At 46.9% G+C, this 14,582-nt stretch overlaps 1 protein-coding gene across 1 annotated transcript in view; it reads left to right on the top strand.

Moving 5' to 3' along the window:
- Window positions 1-7,017: 7,017 nt before the first annotated feature.
- T265_09162 (hypothetical protein) overlaps window positions 7,018-14,582 on the top strand; it is a gene marked incomplete at both ends in the record, with an annotated part of 18,743 nt that continues 11,178 nt past the window's right edge. Inside the window, 2 exons of the mRNA XM_009175168.1 lie at window positions 7,018-7,161; window positions 11,205-11,348. Coding sequence (XP_009173432.1) covers window positions 7,049-7,161; window positions 11,205-11,348 — 257 coding nt within the window. The remainder of the gene's footprint in view (window positions 7,162-11,204; window positions 11,349-14,582) is intronic.

Below are 14,582 nucleotides of genomic sequence, written 5' to 3'. Positions count from 1 at the left end.
AGGCGCAGCCATGGGTCTAAATGGGCGCGGCGCATCTCGGATACCCTGCGGATCACGTACAGGATAGTCCAAGCGGCGCAGTTTATCGCGCAGAACCCGCACATCACCACCGGTCGAGTCTATTCCATAGTTTTTCTGGACATAGTCTCGGATTTCCATGGATGACTTAAAACGTCGCAACAATCCAAACACAACGCACTCATTTAAACGTCGGTTCGCAGTGTACACTTGCCAATCAGACGTATGCAGGTCATGCGAGTGTTGCATAGTGTGCAGGACATGGGAGTGTTGCATATTAAAACTAATTATTACAAGGCGACCGTCACGGTGAACGACACGCATGAACGATAGGCAGTCAAAATCAGCGTACCTAAATATAAGTTATTTGCATGAGTATACATAAAAATATCAGCATACCGACGACCCTTTTGATTAGCATTCAACTGAGAACGCGCATATACACATCTGTACACCATAAACGCGTAACCGACGGATGGTGGAAGCACTTCACCGACATTCTGTTCATACTTAGCCGCTGATAAACTATGCCGGCGGGCATAACACGTGCCTGTTCCCCGTTGGAATTCTCGTAGCTTGGACTCGAATTCCGCAAAGGAACAACACTTACGGCCGGGGAAGTACACCACCATCTGTCTGGTTACGTCGCGTTCGTCTGAGGATACATCCTGTGAACCTACAAGACTTTATACCGCATTAAACCAGCTTACTTGACAACAATCCAGTTGATGAGGTACTCGGCTTAGGCGAAATTGTCCGTACCGTAGTTGAAACCGTGATTGTGGCGTTCTGTATGTCGCGGGCACCCGGACTGCAAGCGGAGCAAGCGAGGAATGACCATTTGTAGCTCCTCACCACTTTATATACCATCCTGACATTTGGCCCCTATGGCCTTGATACACCACCTGCCCGGTCCAGACCGCTAGCCGCCGACCCTGCCTCCGGACACCAACTTTTGCACCAGATAAACTCTTTCAGCGCGTTGGAACCAGAGGATGTCCATCCAAGAATCCTGAAGGAAACGTTGCTCATACTGGCAAAGCATTTCTATCTGTTTTTTCGTCAGCCGCACGAGGAAGGTAACTTTCCCTCCGCCTGAAAGTAAATGACTGTCACGCTGATCTACAAAACTGGTGGCCGACTATCATCTCGAAGCTACAGGCCTAGTAGCCTGACCAACAAGGAGATAGAATGCATTCTCAAGTAGGCCATCTTGAATCACCTCACTAACAACAACTTCATATCCCTAGTGCAACACGGATTTTTCCGAAGCCGTTCCTACGTAACTAACATGTTCGCATTCATGGGCAGCTGCATCCAAGCTAATGACGAAGGACTCTTAACGGATGCCATATTTTTCTACTTCTCCAAGGCATTCGATCCAGTGCCCCACGACCCGCCGCTCCACAAACTCTAGTCTTACGAGATTCAAGGGAAAATTCCACGCTGCTTTAAGACATTCTTATCAAACAGAACATTCCGAGTTAAAGTTACCCCAGCCTACTTTTCTTCGGCGCCGGTCTCCATTGAAGTTCCTTAAGGCTTTGGTTTGGGACCACCACGGTTTCTGATCGACGTCAACGACCTTCTAGATGTTCTTTCAAGTTCATGTCTACTTTTTGCTGACGACTTGAAATCCGGTTGCTGGCCTTAAAACCATTGACTGTACAACGCATCTCGCGGCGCGTGGCCTATTTCCCCTCAATACTTACACTCTGTTCGAACAAAGTTTGGCCAGCGAGTTTTTCACCGTTGACCTAACTAACACACCGAGGTCATCGTTAGGAGATTTTCAAGCTAAGAGCGCACACTTTTATTAGGCAAAACTTTTCTCATTTCGGATAGTTGGTGCATGGAATATCTTCCCTCTGACGGTTGTTCATGCTACATCTGGTTCAAAGCACTTTTAGGTACCCCTTTAGTTGAGTCCTCGCGCTGCCAAGATCACTGGCCTGCTCCGAGAGATTAAAAAGCAGTGCTACATTCTTTTCGATTATGCCCTTCAGGTAAACTGAACCCGCTGAACGGCAAGAACAAACCCGATCCGGGAAGCTTGGGCGAAAGCCTCGATCCTATGTATAAATCCGTGACAGAGTTGCGCGGCCGTTCAGAAGGCACAACACATTCCGAGGTGTCTGCACCTTCAGACACCCATTCTAAAATCTGGGTAGAAACCAACAACAGGAACGCAATTGACATCGGCTGGCAGGCATATCACACAGCGTTTCCAACAATGCACAAGGCTCACCCAGACTAACCGTGAAAAATGAGTCACACCAATAGTATCCAAACATTTCGTAATCGCTTTGACAGCCCTCTGCTTGCACCACCCTGAATTGGGTAGAGGAAACAAAACTTTAAGGAAAACGATAATTTTGCATGGGTGATGTGTGACCTGATCATCTGCATTTATTCTTTTCTTCACAATAGGGCTTTCAAATAAATAATGGTTGCACACCAGGGAAGCATCGGTGCTGAACACTGATGTCATGCTGTCGACGATGATGGTGATGTAGCTTTTGACGCTGAACATATTCTTTGAGTGAAGTCCCATTGCACAGCCGAACGCTCGCTTCCTAGTTTCCCCGGTATAGATTCGCCGGTACCAACCGACACGAGCTATGATCCTGAGAAAACCGTCGTCGAGGGCCTTAAGACTTAGTAAACGCGACCCGAGCCTTGGAGATTCGTACAACGGCCTCATCTTCCACACTAAATCCAGTATTCATGAGACCTCCAAGGCACGTAAAACGCCCCATCAGTGGGGTTTCTTTACTGGATTTGTTAATGGTGTGTAAAGATACATGACCTTGGTTTGTCGATGTGAAGCGCATGTCAAACGACTGGATAGGTTTGCTCAGTTGACCCGTAGACCGACCCATGCGCCCCATTTTCCACACCGAAGACGAGAACGATGTCGTTTACACATTCCAGGTCAACAAAGCTTGTGTCAGCAGCTGTTTGAGCACCAGCGTTAGTCTCATTACCCCATAGATCACGAAACCAGGTACGAATGGAGTGATGGGGCACCCCTGGTGGACACCTTTTTGTGTATAGAAACTTGGAAAGCTCTCCAAATACCTTCACACGCCTGGAAGTCTGAGAGTACAAAGAGTCTATGCTGACGAACTTCCGAGGCACTGATGGGCACGTGTGTCGAGGAGAACAGATAGGTCAACCGAGTCCAATGAGCCGTGGGAATCCGGGAATACTAAAGTTGTACGCATGAGGCTCTAGCACCTGGCAAAGTGTGGTGATTTGGTCAACGCAACCCATACCACGCCGGAATCCTGCTTGCTACTCTCGAGTCAGTGTTCCACGAGCCTTCTGTGACTGTTTCATTCAGTAGGGGTAGGTCCTTGTTTGAAAACGGGCACTCACCAGTCATCCTCAGTTCCCAAATAGAGGCAAATGGATCAGACAAACACTGACTTAGGGGTCCAGTCTCATCTGGATGAGGAGCCCGGCGGTGCATGAGGTAGGCTATTCAGCAAGAGACGTTCGAAGCCGTAGGGTGTCCAGGTTCACCGTCCAAGATTCTAGTGCAGTTCGAATATCCGGCTGAATTTCAGCAAATGGTCACTATATTTTTTCAAGGTTCTTGATTCAGCTGTTGGGGCATCGTTCGTTGTTAGAGATGGTGGTCTCGGTTTTACCTTTGATAGTTTCATTCTCAGGCGCTTTTGGGGGATCGGTCGTGTGGATTAACCGAAATAATCTAGGCAATTTTCAGGATTATTCGCCTCTACCATTTTCTGGGCCTTCAATGTCCGTCAGGCTTCACGTTCGGTGTGTATGCTAAATTTCACGTAGCTTGTAATAGTCCACTAGGTTGGTTGTGTTCAGGATCGGCAAGAACACTTCTAGGATTTTCACACTCCATCTACTAGTAAGAGCCGTGTTTTTCACTTCAAATCATAGCATTCATATGGGGCGGAAGATGCCATCACTACCTGAACTGAAAGCGACCATTCTTCTGTTCACTGTCGTGGGATTTATGTGCAGTCCTGGATTGGTTACAACCGCTTTCGCTTCACAAAAAATTATTCAGCTGTAGCACCCTTTCGGTGCCTAATTGTCAGGCCATCAGAAGGAAGCACGAGGGCTGGGATAATGCCAGGTTGCCCAAACCCAGAGAGGGGAAGTCGAGAGTTAGAAGTTGGGTTTGAGCCATGGACTCCCCGTTGAGTAAATTCGCGCTCTAACCACTAAGCCATATCGGCCCCTTGCCCCACAGAATACGGCGTACAAGTGGTTTCAGTGGGTAGTGTGCAATTTTGTTTCTTAGCCAAAACTTGCGCTCCGAGCTGGTATTTTTGAGGTCCACAAGAGATGTCGGGTAAATCATGTAGACAGCGCCTTATTTTGTCCTTGCATTGGTGTTTTTTGGGGGGATTTCGAAGGTACAGACACTTTTTTAATGACTGATCCATAGGGATGTAGGACTTTGCAACGCATGATCATCGTAGTCTACAGCAACCTTATGTGTTTACACCAATGCTTCCCTGCTGTACAACCGCAGTCTTCTTAATTGAACTTCAAATGAAAAAGAAGAGTCCATTGAAGAGGAGGTTTGTCCTGGCCTACTGGAAGCTTATGTGTTGTTCCTCAACCAGGCGAACCGGACGGGATCTGATAGCACGAACCCCGGTGATACCTCTTGACCGCCGTATCGTGCAACTCTATCCGGGCGCAGAGAAAGTCACGGAACCCCTGTCTTGAAAGGCGGACCACACAAACAACACCCAGGATTCCGAAGTCTTTTTCATGCCCTTCTACTTATTCACATGTCCACTCCAAAAATAGTACTGTCCTCAAGAAAGTCCGTGAAACAATTATTTGATATGCGCAGCATATACCCTAGGCCCCGCAGATTATTTACATTTTCCTGAGTTCTTTGCGGCTTAAAGTGAATTTTACTCTGTATGTTTTCACCTGGGCTAGATGGCCAAAGTGGTTAGAGCGCGAATTTACTGACCGGAAGGTTCGTGGTTCGAACCCGACCTCTACCTCTCGAATATCTCTGTCTAGGCTTGGGCAGCTTGGTAGTATCCCAGCCCTCGTGCTTCCTTCTGGTGGCATGGCAGCTAGGCACCGAAAGGGTGCTGCAGCTGAACGGTTTGATTCGATTTGATTTTGTCACCTGGAGTACTGGAGTGTTTGATTCGCCTAACTCCTACATTCTTACTCGGACAGATGGAAGGAATCGGTCGAGCTATATGCCGATATACTATTCGGTCCTCACTACATACACTCAGTACCAACGACGCAGGTGATCTTTTCAGAGTTCTCCCAAATTCACTCCCAGTCATGGATATTCGTGAGCTCAACTTGTCACTCGTTTCGTCAGTTATCTGAGCACTGTCGAGATAGTAGAAAATATAACAACATTCTATCAACTACGATTTACCTGCATGCTCTGTGGGTTTTCGTGTCTGCAGGGACGGGTTGGAATCAGCGTTCTGGGTATATGTGTATTTAGGCAATAAGAAGATGTGGACGGAATTGTTATTGGACTCCATATTTTCGCTCCGTAACATGTTAACAAGAGAGAACTATGTACGAACACTGAACCACATAGCATTCGTTTGATTGGGAAGGGTTTTGAATTTCATACGTTAATATCCAAGCGACACTAATACTGAATTTCAGTGCGCCTCCGTACATATTCTAGTTAGACACAATCTTTATGGAATAAACGCGTCATTGTCAGAACCTGCAGCTATGGGCCTACTAGATCTAAATTCAGCCTTCATCTCAAGGGTGAAATAATCGAGGGAGTTGGCTTTTTTTCCGAGCAGCCCAACTTCTGAAAAATAATCTTCCTGACCCCTGCTTACCGAATCCTGGGTCTTCGTGCGGCGTATCCCATGGAATCGCCTTCGAGTAGTCACACGGCCTCTATACTACTTGTACCGAAAAGGGCATACAATCGACATTTGCTTGCTGACCGTCAACTGCTTCCGGATGGCACGGATTCTTAACGTTGCTACAAGATGTAGGGTGTCTCGATTATTTGGTGGCCGGGGGTCATGTCAGCATCCATGATTAATTGAGTACTTATGACAAGGTTTCGAACGGCGTAGTTCGCCGTCAGGGAATAGCGTAATTGAGATTACATGGAGCTTTGAGAGGCAGTTTCCCGTTGTGCTGGTAAGTAAACCACTCTACGACAGTTCAGCCTTAGCATTAGACATCCTAACGTGGGATAAGTACCATCTTTCATTAGGTCACTATTATCACCAATTGTTTTATCTTTGGGTTCCCCTCTGGAACCTCAAAGAAGGCCAACACGGACTCGAATGCTGCAGCTCACAAGAACTTACTTCTTGAAGCAGGGTGATAAACAAGCACACGGAAAGCGCTGACAAAAGCACAGGTATCAGTCTAGGTAATTCATCCATTAATTTTGAGCGGTTATCTCACGGAATTATCATCCTCGGTCTCAAAAGAACTCTTAGAAGATAGTGGATTTTGGTGTGATTCGTTCAGCTGTAGCAACCTTTCGGTGCCCAACTGCCATGCCACCCGAATGTTGCACGAAGGCTGGGATACTGCCAGGTTTCCCAAGCCTAGACAGGGGAAGTCGAGAGGCAGAGGTCGGATTCGAACCGCGGACTTTGCGGTCACTAAATTCGCGCTCTTACCACTTGGGCCATCTCACCAAATGAAAACAGTCACAGACCGACGATCATACTTTCCAGTGAGGCGCGTGAAATGTTAACTCATTCGAAGTCAGTTCTCTGTGACCACATCGATCGACCGACTAGGTTGAATTGACTTGAGTTTGAAACTGGGTTACACTCATTGCTTGTCAATGATGCATTGTCCGATTCCAAGACAAGTTGATAAGGCCCAGAAAATATTTCCGTTCTACTGTTTACAATAACAATAACAATAGCCACGTCTCTTAGCGATATAACTGTATACGGCCTATTAACGTAAGCGTGATTCGTAACAACCCTTTTTCTACCCCTAGCTCTTGTCTTCTTTTCAGTGATTGGGCGTCGCCAAACGAGGTTGTGGTCTGATGACCTTACTGGGTGGCTTTGGATGTGCCCTTGTTGGCCTTGGCCCCTGTGTCTCGCTGTTTATCTTAACTGTTTCCTGCGACCCACTCAAAGTAATTGTTCTCACTGCAGGGTGAGTCTTTTATCACATGATAACCCCTACTTTTGGTTTTCTGTTTTTATCCTTACAACTTTCTATTCGCCTTATTTGTAGGCTCGAAGCGCATGGAAACTAACAGTCATCATCATCATCATCGACACTTCCACTTCCAGCGTATTTAGAAATTGATTGAATTCAGTCGATTGGAAGCGACCCAGAGGTGAACAGTGTACGGTTAGTGACGAAATGCGGAAATACTAATCAGCAAACTCAGCCGGCCTGACAACTACTGCCGAGTTGAATGGGGACCTCCAAACTTGACTCGCTAATTGGTAATAACACTGGCCCCTCACGAAGAGACGGGACCTTACTTTGGTGTGACGGTTTGTGTGCCTCCATGACCCATTGAGCTATATCGGGTAGTGACCGTGAGACACTCAGAGTCTTGCATACCAGTTTGGTCAATGGCCAGAGGCCTTGTCAACACGTTCTCCTGGCCCTTTGAGTTGGGGTTAGAGCATGTTTGGCGACTTGTTGCATAAAAAAATGGTAATGCATTTGAATCTGCCGCCAAACACTGCTGCCTTGCGATCAGGCCTTAGAGCCAAAAACTTTATTTGAGGATCATACTTGTCCTTTTGTATAGGCGTGGACTGGCAGTATGACTTGTTGCATAAAAAAATGGTAATGCATTTGAATCTGCCGCCAAACACTGCTGCCTTGCGATCAGGCCTTAGAGCCAAAAACTTTATTTGAGGATCATACTTGTCCTTTTGTATAGGTGTGGACGCCCTGGCAGTATCCCATCCCACTTACAACCATGACATTTACAACCAGCAAAACTCTCATACCGCATCGACCATCAGGTGTTGCTATCAGCCCGGTCGTCTTACTGCATAAATCAGGGTGGGTAAGCGAAAAAAAATGCTACTGCTGATGCCTCTCCTCTTACACTTCCACATTATTCTTCTTCTACTTTACCCCACCTAAATTTGAATACTCTCCCAGCAGGCTTCAGCACTAAGACTGGCCGTTTCGCTCGTCCTCACACTCAACTGCAGCTTCTGTACGCAACAGTAATAGCAACAAGCAAAAACACTTCAGAGTCTGATTTAAAACCCTGAAAGCCAACCAACCTACTTAACTGTCTTTAGTGTTCGCATACTGAAGCAGGAAAACGTGCAAAGCGCCATTCAGGGTCGGAACTTCTGTTTGCGGTACAACTCTGCCAGTCTCACCCAAACATTGGATCTCTGGTAGGACTGTGGTTCTCCTGGAGGCCCGGCCGCAACCACAACTCCACCTGACAAATCATCGGAATCTAGCTGAAACTGAGTTTCCGTGCAGACCGAGAAGAGTGGTGGACCCGAAGGGCCGGGAAAATGGAAGATGCAAAAAATGCTGGAAACGTCCGCAAGCTCTTCCACTTGATTCGTTGGGCTAGCCCTCGGAAGCCTCTTGTCAGAGAAATTATCAGGGACTTAAATGACTCCCTGCAAAGCAGGACGTTGGTATCCATAGCATCTAAGTGCTCTCTGGCATTATTTTCCGCAGGTTGATGGATTATCGGGAGAGACAGATTCGTGAGAATCAAGCTGGGTTTCGCCCTGGTCGAGGATGCATCGACCATATCTTTTCCTTGAGACAAATTCTTGAATAACGCCACTCCTTCAAACGCCCCATGTTGATTGTTTTTCTGGACTCGAAAACTGCTTTTGATTCTGTCGATCGTCAGCAACTTTGGCAGTGTCTGGCGATCAAAGGTGTCCCTTCCAAAATTCTCTCCCTTACGAGGGCACTGTATGCTAATTCCTGTTGGTGTGTACGAGTATACGGGAAGTTCTCGCCTGATTTCACCACGTCCATTGGTGTATGACAAGGCTTTTCCCTTTTACTCTTTAGCTTTGTTATTGATATGCTGCTTAAAATTTCTCTGCCTGCCTCTGAAACCTCGTGAGTCGAAATGCTCCCGAGACGTTCCCTCATATACATGAAGTATGCTGACGATATGGCTATCCTTGGTTCAGATCCTTCCCAAATGCAAACGATTCTAAATAACCTAAATATTTCTGCCGCACGATTTGGCATGCAGTTCACACCTGCAAAGTGTAAACTGCTGCTACAAGACTGGGTGGGATCAAACCCGCACCTTATGCTTGTGGGTGAGCCAATCGATGTGGTAGATAAATTTGTTAACCTGGGTAAATGTATAAGTTCCGGTGGACTGGCTGGAAGTGAGATTGGTTCTCGAATCGGAAAGGCAAGGACAGCTTTTGTCTATGGCGTCGAAGTGACATGAGCTTATCTGTCAAGGGAAGAGTTTAAACTGCGTTGCGCGATCCATACTGTTTTATGGATCAGAAACGTGGCCCCTACGCGCAGAGGATATGCGAAAGATATCAGTGTTTGATCATCGGTGCCTCCGCAGCATTGCTCAGGTCTGGTGGGAACATCGGATAGTAATGCGGACGTACGCCAGATGGTCTTAGGAAAAAGGAACTCTCCTGCGACAGATGAATTACTCACGCTTCACAGGTTGCGCTGGTTAGGGCATGTATTCCGCATGCCAGAAGACCGTCTGCCTCACAGAGCTCTTTTCTCCCAGTCCTGTATGGAAGCGACCGAGAGGTGGACTGTGGCAATCAAGTACGAAGACACTAACCGGTAAACTAAGTCGGGTGGGCAACTGTCGCCTCCCTGGATGGGGACTCAGATCATCAGTGTTTAATGACATTGGTGGAAATGGCCCGATCGCACAGTCAGTGACGATTGTGCATCAAAGCTATCGCCTTCAATCCGTGGCTACCCAGTTTCTGAACAAGTGGAACATGCCTTCGCCTCCAAGGCTTGGTTGTCTGTTCCAGTTTCCCGGTGATCGAAACTGTAGCAGCTGGGACCAATGTGTCTATGGCACACGGTTTGTAGCTGATAAATTGTTTGAATTGAATTGAAAGCAGAATGTTCGGACCGGTGGGCGCAGTGTTTCGAACAACAATTCAGTTGGCCACCTGGTTCTTCAAATCGGGGCTGCATGTCTTTAATAGAAGGGCGGACTGTGAACATGGAGCCGTTTTCAAAGTCAGAATTGTCCGAGTGTATATCTTTACTCAAGCGTCATCGTGCCGCTGGTACTGACGCCTCTCCACCTGCTCTGTTCAAGGATGGTGCTGGGTTTCTCAACCAGTGCCTGTCTAATCTATTTATGTCTATCTGGATGAAAAATAACACCCAGACAGCTGGAGTGAATCAATAGTATTGCCCATTTTTTAAAAGGGCCCTAGCAGTGTATACAGTAACCAAGGAAGTGTTAGTTTGACTTCTGTTGTAATAAGGCTTCTGGGTCCTCTGATCCTTCGTCGTCTTGCGGTGGAACGCGAAACCTTGTCTCTTGAGAAGCAGGCGGAATTTCGACCGGATTGAGACAGTGTTGACCACAATTTCACACTCTTTGGAAGGAAGTGAATTCGCTATTCTATGGCGGAACTTCTGTTTAATGGAAAGTCTGTTTTACATCATTCCTGTCTGGTATAAAATCCATCAGTTATTTTGAAGCTTTCTCGATCGAATCCAACCACTGTCCAGCCTGTTCAGGTTCAATGAATTTCTCCATCGTTTCCCACCCAGCCTCAAATAGACCGAGTGAATGAGCAGTGTAGAAGGAGAAGAATGATAAATACCCTAGAATAAATAGCTTTGGAGAGTCAATCTTGCGTGGCTATTAACGGTAGATCGAAGGGGTGTTTATTCCGGACTATGTGAAGAACCATTAGATATCCCTTGATCCATATGACCGGTCATCTCCCTTTCTTTTTCATTGTTTGAATGTTTATTTCCATCTCAGCCCTGCAAACTATTTAAAAACAACAGATCAGTGTGCAGCGTATAGAGTGGACACCAGAATGCAAAGACCACTTGTGTGCTCGCATTACACGATGTACATATCTTGTGGTCTTCTTCTTGATTCTAAGCCCAAATAATTCTAGCTGTTTTTTTGCAGATTCTCGGACCTAGGCCCTTTTTATTGCCCCTACATTTTCTGCTGATCGAACCCCTTCAATTTACCGTTTTTTTTCCAGGGGATTCTTCTGGTTGTTATCACTACTCCTGACCTCGCTTTGTTGGCTCGCCTTCAGTTCGGTACTCAGTAATCTCGCTCTCAGTCTATTTGTGGCCGTTGCATCCCAAGAGCTTCTGCGGTTCGCTTTCTTCAAACTGATCGTGTAAGTGCAGTCTTTCCATCGTATTCGACTAGCGATTTCTTATTCCGTATTTGTTATTTTCAACCTAAACCCAGTCACTTAATGCCCCTTGATTGGATGGTTGAATTGTCTGTGGGATCTCACATCTCTTTACTATGTGTTGTAATTTGCTCCATTGTATTTCATCGTATTTTATTGTTTTGTACATTTATATTTGTTTCTTCCGTGCACGTACAACGGCCCACCTAAATTCCGCAGTTTTAGCTTTATAACAGCGCCAGAAGTGAATATCGGTGATTATTGCCGAATACTGACTAGCCATATGTATGCATCGGGCGCGTCTCGTAAATGCTACTTACGTTGTGGGTCTCAGCTGTCCAGCTGTACTGACTGGAGTAATCAATCCTACGCCACCATCTAGGGGTACTGGTGGCTCTAGAACTGTCCCCTATCGTTCATCCTCCAGTCCTGTTCTCTCGGGTTTACACCGAGTGCAGGGTGTTCATTTGGATCAACTTGCCGCTAAATGCAAACCTTACTTGGAATTGCCCATTGTGCTCGGGTGTTCATCGGTTGGATCTGACAGGACAGTCTTGATACGGATGTTGGCCCATCATTGGCTAAAGTCGCACCAACTCACTCGACAACTATGATCACGAATTTAAATGCCTTTAAATACCGTCATTGTAACACCCTCCGCGTGTGGGATTAATGGGTTTCTGGTCTAAGTTAGAGGTTATCACACTGCTGGTCAGCCGCTCGTCTCCAACCACTGGCCGGAGGGCAGCGCGTTCGATACTGCAAGTTTCGTGAGATGCGCACTGCTTTGCAATGCTTCTAGGCTTTTCAGTATACATTGGCTTCACTGACAACGTGGAATCCCTTGATAGTAAGTGTCCGTCATGATTGCTCTTACAATTAATTGGGATTTCTGGTCAGCGCTGCCTTAAATCAGAATGGTAACCCTGACACTTTTATGAACGTACACGTTGCACCCGCACTTTTGCGCGTAGTTATAGGTTTTTTAGTTACAATTTATCAATGTTCATACTAGAGTTCCTTCGAAAGGAACGTCAAAGACAAGTGATTTCCGGTAGGAATGGAACAGCTGTGCAATGTTCGGGTTTCTTGTACAGACTTGACTAACACGACGAAATATTGATTGAAAATTTCCCAAATCTCCTCAAAATGAACGAATAGCCAGGTGACCCTACCTCAAACGCTAAATAGTGAAGAGTCTAAAGCCCGAAAGAAAGCTCGTGAGGATTTTGTTACCGGAAACAGAAATGCCTCATACCGACTGATACTATCGACTGGCCCTATGAAAGCGATGGTCAGTGAAACGATAAGTGAAAAAGGCCAAAATGCCTACTGGAATGATAGGCCGAACACTTCGAAAAACAGTGTGGCTGGTCTCGGTCAACAAGCGCATCAGATGCCGGTACCATCCAGTGCGCGTATGAGTCTAGTCGGAAGGGTTTGTGAGTCGCATATGTGCTGTTCTCCCATTCCGTCACGAAGAGACTGGACCTTACCGTGGTGTGGCGGTTTGTGTATCTCGGCGACCCNGTCTCAGCTGTCCAGCTGTACTGACTGGAGTAATCAATCCTACGCCACCATCTAGGGGTACTGGTGGCTCTAGAACTGTCCCCTATCGTTCATCCTCCAGTCCTGTTCTCTCGGGTTTACACCGAGTGCAGGGTGTTCATTTGGATCAACTTGCCGCTAAATGCAAACCTTACTTGGAATTGCCCATTGTGCTCGGGTGTTCATCGGTTGGATCTGACAGGACAGTCTTGATACGGATGTTGGCCCATCATTGGCTAAAGTCGCACCAACTCACTCGACAACTATGATCACGAATTTAAATGCCTTTAAATACCGTCATTGTAACACCCTCCGCGTGTGGGATTAATGGGTTTCTGGTCTAAGTTAGAGGTTATCACACTGCTGGTCAGCCGCTCGTCTCCAACCACTGGCCGGAGGGCAGCGCGTTCGATACTGCAAGTTTCGTGAGATGCGCACTGCTTTGCAATGCTTCTAGGCTTTTCAGTATACATTGGCTTCACTGACAACGTGGAATCCCTTGATAGTAAGTGTCCGTCATGATTGCTCTTACAATTAATTGGGATTTCTGGTCAGCGCTGCCTTAAATCAGAATGGTAACCCTGACACTTTTATGAACGTACACGTTGCACCCGCACTTTTGCGCGTAGTTATAGGTTTTTTAGTTACAATTTATCAATGTTCATACTAGAGTTCCTTCGAAAGGAACGTCAAAGACAAGTGATTTCCGGTAGGAATGGAACAGCTGTGCAATGTTCGGGTTTCTTGTACAGACTTGACTAACACGACGAAATATTGATTGAAAATTTCCCAAATCTCCTCAAAATGAACGAATAGCCAGGTGACCCTACCTCAAACGCTAAATAGTGAAGAGTCTAAGGAAAGCCCGAAAGCTCGTGAGGATTTTGTTACCGGAAACAGAAATGCCTCATACCGACTGATACTATCGACTGGCCCTATGAAAGCGATGGTCAGTGAAACGATAAGTGAAAAAGGCCAAAATGCCTACTGGAATGATAGGCCGAACACTTCGAAGAACAGTGTGGCTGGTCTCGGTCAACAAGCGTATCAGATGCCGGTACCATCCAGTGCGCGTATGAGTCTAGTCAGAAGGGTTTGTGAGTCGCATATGTGCTGTTCTCCCATTCCGTCACGAAGAGACTGGACCTTACCGTGGTGTGGCGGTTTGTGTATCTCGGTGACCCATCGAGCTATATTGGGGAGTGTCCGCACGATGCTCACAGAGTCTCTCATACCAGGTTGGTCCATGGCTAGAGGTCCGACGAACACAGTCTCCTGGCCCTCCAGGTCGGGGGTTAGAACATGTATGGCGACCTGTTCCGTAGAAAAGGTAATGTACTTGCATTTCCAGCCGAGCACCGCTGCCTTGCGGTTAGGCTTTTCAGCCAAAGGCTTTGGTTGAGGACCCTAATCGTCCTCCTGTCTAAGTGTGGGCGCACTGGCAGTATCCCAGCCCACGTACAACCATGAACTGCACATACACAAATAAACTCATGCCACATCGGCCGTCGCGTGGTCGCCTTACTTGCTGCATACAGCAGGGCGGGTAAGCGAAAACATGCTACTGCTGACGCCTCCTTCCTTACACTTTCACGTTTTTCTTCTTCCACCCTCCCCCACCCGAATTCGAATACTTTCTCCGCAGGTCCCAGCTCTAGGACTGACCGT

Source organism: Opisthorchis viverrini (genome assembly GCF_000715545.1).
Source record: "Opisthorchis viverrini unplaced genomic scaffold opera_v5_262, whole genome shotgun sequence".
Lineage (NCBI taxonomy): Eukaryota > Metazoa > Platyhelminthes > Trematoda > Opisthorchiida > Opisthorchiidae > Opisthorchis > Opisthorchis viverrini.
The sequence above is the reverse complement of the archived record's forward strand: the minus strand, read 5'-3'. Positions and strand labels throughout refer to the sequence as shown.